Source organism: Rhopalosiphum maidis, chromosome 2, assembly GCF_003676215.2.
Source record: "Rhopalosiphum maidis isolate BTI-1 chromosome 2, ASM367621v3, whole genome shotgun sequence".
Lineage (NCBI taxonomy): Eukaryota > Metazoa > Arthropoda > Insecta > Hemiptera > Aphididae > Rhopalosiphum > Rhopalosiphum maidis.
The window spans coordinates 37,342,278-37,350,391 of NC_040878.1; the positions used below are offsets into that span (position 1 = coordinate 37,342,278).

Sequence of the window (8,114 nt, forward strand, 5' to 3'; positions counted from 1 at the left end):
AAATAAATAATTTCGGGGGTCATGGATAACCTAACCTAACGGAAGATCGATTTAATTGTATCTAAAAACATTAAATTTAACATATTCAAAAAAAATAATTGTGTATAAATTCATAATATAGGTAGGTAGGTACGTAAATTTTTAATTTCCCGTGAATAATGTTTTAGAATTATAACAAAATAATAAGTTAATCAATGTAGGTGGTTTAATTATCTAATTTCATTCAAATTTTAACTTCAAATGGTCATATAAAAAAAAATTGTTGTTTTATATTTTTTAGTCTTGAACTACTAAATAATACCATGACTAATCTCATACTACACTTTCAAGTCTTTGCTTTATAAAATAATATGATATTACCTATATTTACTTCTCCAATCTCGAACCTTGTCGAGTTAATCACTAATGAATCCTTTATAATTATGACTATCCAACTAAAATTTATTTTAATAATGAACTAATGAAAAACAAATATATTAGTTGTTAAATAATTTTTTCAAATGTAATAGTTTGGAACAGTAATTGAACTTTGCCACCAACTTTAGGATCATTTCTTTAACACATTCGCTGCGTTTGGCGGCTATAGCCGACGGACCGGGTTTTTCACAGTGCGTCTGTCGGATATAGCCGACGCGTAGATATGTGAATGGTGCGTCTGTCTGATATAGCCGACATCAGGTCTGTTGAATTACATGTGCTATAAAATAGTGACGCACTACAGTAATGTTTTTATTTTTACACACGCCACTGCACAGAAAATGTTTGTTATTTCAGTCCAATCCGTTTATAAATAACTTATTTTGTTGATTTTTTTTTCGGTTGAACATTACGCGTATTTGATTATTGTTATTATCGATATATTATGTACAATCTATTATTGTACATCGATATAATTATTTATAATACTATGATTTCTTATTCAGTTTATTTATTTCTGTTCGCACTATCAGTCGTGCGTGTGTCTTCCGTCTATTATACAATTATTTATTAAATTTTCGATAATAAAATGGATGATCCAGCGGTTCCGTCCAAAAGATTACGGAAAACAACAAGCAGCGAAGGAATGTTGACTTCAGACGATTTAAACCATATTATGAACTGGTCTTCCGATGAAGATGCTGACAGTGGAAGTAGTTGGAGTGGAGGTAATGGAGGATATGGTGACAGTAGTGACGATGAGGAAGAAAACCCAGAACCGGTAGAACCAAATGTTGTTGTTCAACAAACTCAAAGTATACAAAATGGATTTGATATCTGGCATGAAGATAAGTACATGGCACAACCAATATCTTTTACTGGTACAACAGGTCTTATCGTTTCACCTGCAGGTAATAAACCATATGATTTTTTTAAATTATGCGCGAACGAAACCATTTTTACTTTTATAGTAGAAAAAACTAATTATTATGCTGAAGAAATATTTTTAAGTGAAAATATAACTGATAAATCTAGAATTACCAAATGGAAAATCTTAACTGTAGCTGAATTTAAAGTATTTTTGGGTCTTCTTTATCATATGGGAACTATTCGTACGAATAGACTACAAGATTATTGGAAGAAGGGATATCTTTTTGACCTGCCATGTTTTAACTCTCGTATGAGTAGAGATAGATGGATGTTAATTTTACGTTGTTTACATTTTGCGAAAAATCCAGCACAAAATTATGAGCCCCAACCTAGGAATCGTTTGTATAAAATTAACCCTCTTCTAGATATATTTCATGAAAATATCGATCGAATTCAATATCCAACAAGAGTTCTTGCTATGGACGAGTCTATGGTCTTCTGGAGAGGCTGTTTGGTTTTTCGTCAATTTATTCACGGAAAAAGACATAAATATGGAATTAAAATGTATGTTTTGACAGACTCATTGGGATTTGTTTTAAAATGTATAATTTATTTTGGTTCAAATGATACTGAAGTTGGTGGTAAAGGCCATGTAACTAATGTTGTGAAAAAATTATTAGAAGGCAAATTAGGAGTTGGTCATAGCATATATATGGATAACTATTATAATAGTGTGGAGCTAGCTCAATATCTTTTAAACAATAATACATATTGTACTGGTACGTTGCGTGCAAATAGGAAGAATAATCCTCAAGAAGTAATTAAAAAAAAATTAAACAAAGGAGAAATGATTCAAAGGTTTACTCAAGAAGGTACTTGTATAATGAAGTGGAGAGACAGAAGAGATGTACTTGTAATATCAACAGAATATGACGGAACTTTGGTGGAAGAAATTAATAAAAAGGGAAACCAAATTACAAAACCAAAAGCTATACTTCAATACAACAAGTTTATGGGGGGCATAGATCATTCAGATCAAATGTTATCATATTACTCATGTGAACATAAAACTATGAGATGGTATAAAAAACTAGGTATTCACATTCTCCAAATTATTTTAGTAAATAGCCATAATTTATTCAACAGATATAGTGGATCAAAACTCAATTTATACGAATTTCGTTTGTCTGTCATTGAATCATTGATAAAAGAAGGACTGGAAACTACTTTAGCACCACGTTTTACTCCTCAACCCAAAACGGGAAATCACTATCCAAAAATGGTCGAAAGAAATGAAAATAAAAAGAAAAAAGTTCGTCGATGCCAAGAGTGTGTTAAAACCAAAAAACGTTCAGAAACTGACATCTACTGCCCAACATGCCCAGGTGAGCCAGGACTCTGTGTCTACCCATGCTTCAAAAACTACCACCAATAAATAAAATTATTGTTTTAAATGCTATACAAATTGAGAAATTGTTATGTTATTTTTTAGGTTAAGAACAAAAGTACTTTTTATTTTATTTTAAATTTTGTAATATTTTATTTAAAGGAAAATACAATAATTGCATTGAAAGTTATAAATGTTGTTTTTGCTGCTAATTGCTAACATGTAGAGGGGTGGTTCCAGAGACTTGATTTGGGGAAGATGTCATAGTTTTCAATAATAGTCAATAGTTGTAATATGTTTAGGTATAATATTTTTTTAACAACATACAATTTTTAAAAATCTAACTTATAGGGTGGTGTGGGGGGTACGGACCCTATTACCCTCAAGGCACCACCCCTGAATATGTAATAACCCATTGAAAATAAAAATTATGCCCTTCCCCAAAAATATTTATGAAAAATCCGACACTAATTAAAATATCCAAATTGGTGGCACGCTCCTAGCGAAACATTGGTATATTTTGTGACGCATCGAACGTGTAGCAACTAATTATTTGACGCAGTGAATGTATTAACAATATTCACCGAGCTTTGGTTTCATAACTCAAAAATTAGTAAAACAATGAATACTTTCTTACGTTTAAGAATATGCCACATTCTGTTTTTATCATATTTATATAAATTATCCCTCAACAACTCTATGCACTCTATATTACAGATTCCATATTCTTTTTCGTCTCTGATTGTAAAATTATCTCTGATTTAAAACACTTTTCCAATGTCCGTTTTAATTTTTAACGTCTGCTATTTTTCCTTATTATATTTTTGATTCTCTTTGGTTTAGAATTGTATGATTTTTATTAGCTCTTCTATATAGCTCTTCTTTTGTATACAATTAATAAAATAATAATATGTATATATATAAATCCTTCTCAAAATCTGAAATACTCAAAATTATTTAAATATTACAGGTAAATTTGTTAATTAATATCAATTTTACAGCAACAATTAAAAATAACAATTAACTGATAATATCCAAATTTGTAAAGAAGTTATCAATTTTTCTTAAATTTAGTTGTGACTCTTGTTTTATCACGTATATATAAAATATATATATATATATTAAATGTTGGTATTAAAATATAATATAATATATAAATAATGTAAATCGCGAGCGATTTTGTTATATATAGATTGTTAAATCTTCTACACAGTGACCTCTTGTAAGCGAGGTAGACCCACAGTACTAAAAATCCTGGGTTCACCATCACCACTGATCTAGACGATCTAGTCTAGGCAAAGGATAAAAATAATTTTTTTCCATAATTTCGTGTTAATTTTAAGGGGTAAAATAACGGCAACTAAAACTACTTATCGGGAAGCTGATAAGGTTTTCTTTGGCCGTTATCACCATAAGACATAAAGGACGTGTCATACTGTCATGTAAATATTGAAAAAAAGTAAATAGTATTATTAGTAGTCTGATGTTTCAACAATTTTACCTTGAAGTTCTAAAGTTCAATTAAACATTAGAGAAATAAATTGTACTTTAAGTATGCAGTGCCCATCGGCCATCCTACTTTTTCGATTTTCGTAGACAGTCGTACGTACTACGTAGGAGTCGTAGGACGAAAAAACTTGGTTCTCCCTTCTCCGGTGCACTCCCACCTACCATCTTAAGTGATTGACTGGGTATTATATATTTTTTATGATTTACTTAGTATCATTAGAATCCCGAAGTCGCTATAGTCATTGCTAATTATTATTAGTTACTACCTTCCTAGTATCTACTTTATGATAACAAGTCACTACAGAATAATTTATTATTGAATATATTGTCAACTTTGTTTTAGTTACTGGAACAGTGATGTACTACTGTACTAGATAGTTAAACACTTCATAGTTCTGGAATACTACTAACTTGGAGAAATGTCGTGGCTCATAGACCTGGCTGGCAAAGCGGAACATTATCTGGATAAGATCGACCAGAACACAGCAGTAGTGTTACAACACCAAAAAGAAAAACCTCTGAAAGATGTTTTCAAGTACTTTTTTTATTTTTAAATTTAATATATTTACTTATTAATTACGTAAGGCATATTGCATTATATTCTAATCGAGGTTCTAATAGTATGATTATTTTTCTCTCTTAAGAATGCCAGTATCGGAAAATGTGACAGTTGAAATGGAAAATAAACCCATTACATCAGTACCTAGTTCGCCTGCCACAAAGTCATTAATTAAGAAACCCAAAAGTGATTCTCGTATATCTGATGAACATTTATTGCAGTATTTAAATAGTCATGATTCGACGATCCAATCTCAAGTTTGTTATAACTATAATATGACTTATAAATTATCATCTAAATCTAACAGTATGTAATTACACTTAGTATGAGGACCAATCTACTACTTATATCGATAATTCTATTGATTCAATATCTAAACCGTTGACCGAAGAAAATTATATGTTGAAAAATGAAATAAGGACATTAAATAATGAAATGTCATTATTGCAATATAAGTTGAAAACGGCAGATAAAGGTAAATGATTTTGCTTTTAAGTGTTCAACTATTATTTATTATTATTATTATTATTTTACAATACACTTGTCTATAGATATTAATCAAATATCAATGGAGCTTGAAGTAAATAAAAGACATTCAGCTAATCTAGAAAAGGAACTGCAAGAAGCTCATATACAATTACAAAATGCTCAAGATGTAATGTTCAGGTTAAAAGAAAAATCTAAAATCAAAGATCCATCAACTAGGGAAAATAATTTAATTTCTGACAATAATTTAATACATGAAAACCAAATTTTACAAAACGAAATATCCACGCTACTCAAAAGGTAAACCTAGTGTTATTATATACAAAATGTACTATTTTGAATTTGATTAGATTTATCAAATTAAAATATTGTAATATTATATAGAATTGAAGTGGATGAATTAAAAATAAATGATTTAACTTCAGAAAAATTAAATCTGGAAATGGCACTCAATAATATTCAATTTGAGAATAAAAATACTGTTAAAAAAGAAATATTGATAAACTTATCTAATGAATGTAATTCAATGACTGCATTTACCAAAACAAATTTAAACAATGTTGCCCTAAAATTAAAAGAATGTTTGAATGATTTAGAAATTGTTAATATACAAGCAGCCGCTGACCAAGGGTAACAATTATTATTAAATTTGTTGTCTATTATAACAATACTATCTAATACTAAATAATTGTTAAAAATGTTAAAGGGCTTTAAGCACTTCAGAATTAGAACGTTCAGACATATTAACCAAATTAAATGTCATGAAGAGTAATTTACTCTCTATTGATTGTGGTTTACAGAAGTCACTGCACGATCTTAGTGGTTTTAAAGAACGGCTTGCAAATATTGATTTAAAATCATTTGCAGATGATAATTGTAATAATCGTTCAGATACCATTAATGGCCAGGGATTAATGAATGAACAAATGTTATCACTTAAAAAAGCTGTAGCATGTAAGCAAACTGAGCTAGAACAAGTGTTAGCTGAAAAAAATTCAATGGCAATAAGAATTGAAACTTTAGAGGTATGATTTTAAAAACAATATTTACGATAATACATTTTTAATATCTTATTTGAATAACTATTCTTAAATTATTTCAGACAAGATTGAAAAAAGAAACAAATGTAATAATCAATGTTAATGATACAGATGATGGTAAGAATATTTTGGGTAATAGTATTGTCTTGTCATTATGATTACTTAACTTACATTTTGATTTTAGCTAAAGCCAAAGTGCCTCATTTCATGTTAGAAAAAGCATTTGATACTAGTGTAGCAAGAGGAGTTAAACGTGCTTATACCAGCCTAGATTCATTTGGTTTAAGAACAGGAATGTATTTACGACGATATCCACTATTAAGGACTATATTATTTGTTTATGTGGTGAGTATTTTTCGATATATACTAGTGTTTACTTTATGTTTTAATGGTTTTTATTTTTGTTTACTCATAATTATTAAGAAAATAAAAATTTCTTATGCATATATTGTACACAGTTTACAATGTTTTGGCTTTATTAGCTTCATGACTTCAATTTAAATTTCTAAAATTAATCAAAAATACTTGAATAATTTAGATGTAAATAAACAACAACAAAAACATTTTAATGTAGCTTATTCTTCTGTCATGCAATATTTATTAACAATTTAAAAGCATAGGATATTGTCAACAATAATAATAAAATAATAGTAATAATAAACAGCTTTGATTAATTAATATTTTCTATTTACACTTTACAATTTTACATGATCATTAACACATCTATACAAATACCTACAGAATTACACAAATTTGTATTCTCTATAATGTATTAGTTAATTTGAATTTAATAACTATAACAAATACAATAGAAATTGTTTTGTAAGTATGTTGTGTTTAACAACATTTTTTGTGTCATAACCTAACCTTACAAACTCATAACATGGCAAAAATTGCATTCAGAGAATTAATTTTGTCCTGTTAGTTTTAATATATCAGTAAATTGCCAATTATCAAACTTCAATAATAATATCATGTGTGTTTGTGCAATTGTTTTTTCTACAACATATTAAAATTTACTACACAAAATGTATTCTTAAGATGGAAACATCATATGCTGTCCATATGATCCTTTTAATTAATTCAAATTATAATAATATCCAGTTATTTTAATAATAGGTAATAATAACAATAATAATATTGAATATATTTTGGTACTGATTATATTGTAAATGTTTATGTGTTTTTAAAATACATACATAATTATTAATATATGTGATCATTTTTTTAGGTGATACTTCATTTGTGGGTGATGTTGATACTATTCTCTTATACTCCAGAGACCAATTAAAATTCCACATACACTATTATTACTGCATACATCTGTATATTCAAATACTCAATTAATCAAACACTCACTTTATATTATATAAACGTTATCATATTAATTATGTTGTTGCTATTTTATTTGTATTTTTTGGAATATCTTTTATTTAGAATTATATGTAAAGGAACAGTTTTCATTAATTAATTTATTTTATTTACAATATTTCTATTCTTACATATTTATCATAATAATACTAAATCGGTTATTTCCATATCCAATTACACTATGAAATGACCAATGGTTAACAGACGTCAAATAGGTTATAATATAATTATAACATACAATGATACCATTTAATGACTTAATGACTTATATATGACAAGTTATAACTACTTAAAAATATAGACTATAGTGATGTTTTGGAAATATAAATTAAACAATAATCATTGTTATATTATTGTTTTAGTAACCCTCGGTCGAATCTTTTTTACTTTTCAATTAGATCTATACAAGAAAAGAGGAATTTCAAACTAAATTTTGGATGATATGCAAGTCTGAAACTTATGTATGATTGTCTAT

General features: G+C 28.0%; 2 protein-coding genes across 3 annotated transcripts; both read left to right on the forward strand.

Moving 5' to 3' along the window:
* The first annotated feature begins 1,006 nt into the window (after nucleotides 1-1,006).
* Nucleotides 1,007-2,784, forward strand: LOC113552454 (piggyBac transposable element-derived protein 4-like). Its single transcript, XM_026955334.1, has 3 exons — nucleotides 1,007-1,328; nucleotides 1,416-2,672; nucleotides 2,780-2,784. The coding sequence occupies exons 1-3, from the start codon at nucleotides 1,007-1,009 to the stop codon at nucleotides 2,782-2,784; spliced, it is 1,584 nt and encodes a 527-aa protein (XP_026811135.1).
* Nucleotides 2,785-4,115: 1,331 nt separating this feature from the next.
* Nucleotides 4,116-7,735, forward strand: LOC113552961 (golgin-84). 2 transcript variants are annotated; one of them, XM_026956027.1, is made up of 10 exons: nucleotides 4,116-4,365; nucleotides 4,527-4,718; nucleotides 4,828-4,999; nucleotides 5,067-5,217; nucleotides 5,294-5,528; nucleotides 5,613-5,858; nucleotides 5,935-6,253; nucleotides 6,331-6,385; nucleotides 6,453-6,613; nucleotides 7,500-7,735. In XM_026956027.1, exons 2-10 carry the CDS (start codon nucleotides 4,603-4,605, stop codon nucleotides 7,557-7,559), a joined length of 1,515 nt encoding a protein of 504 aa, XP_026811828.1. In that variant the 5' UTR covers nucleotides 4,116-4,365; nucleotides 4,527-4,602; the 3' UTR covers nucleotides 7,560-7,735. The 2 variants fall into 2 exon arrangements, with proteins under 2 accessions (XP_026811828.1, XP_026811829.1); XM_026956028.1 differs by lacking the exon at nucleotides 4,116-4,365 and having other exon boundaries at nucleotides 4,390-4,718.
* The last annotated feature ends 379 nt before the right edge of the window (nucleotides 7,736-8,114 follow it).

Excerpts from the sequence above, each read along its gene's own strand:
- LOC113552961 (XM_026956027.1), top strand. The coding sequence starts at position 4,603 with ATGTCGTGGCTCATAGACCTGGCTGGCAAAGCGGAACATTATCTGGAT. Across the intron at positions 6,254-6,330 it reads TAAGAATTGAAACTTTAGAG|ACAAGATTGAAAAAAGAAAC; the intron begins GTATGATTTTAA and ends AAATTATTTCAG. Across the intron at positions 6,386-6,452 it reads TGTTAATGATACAGATGATG|CTAAAGCCAAAGTGCCTCAT; the intron begins GTAAGAATATTT and ends TTTTGATTTTAG.
- LOC113552454 (XM_026955334.1), top strand. The coding sequence starts at position 1,007 with ATGGATGATCCAGCGGTTCCGTCCAAAAGATTACGGAAAACAACAAGC. Across the intron at positions 1,329-1,415 it reads TCTTATCGTTTCACCTGCAG|AAATATTTTTAAGTGAAAAT; the intron begins GTAATAAACCAT and ends ATTATGCTGAAG.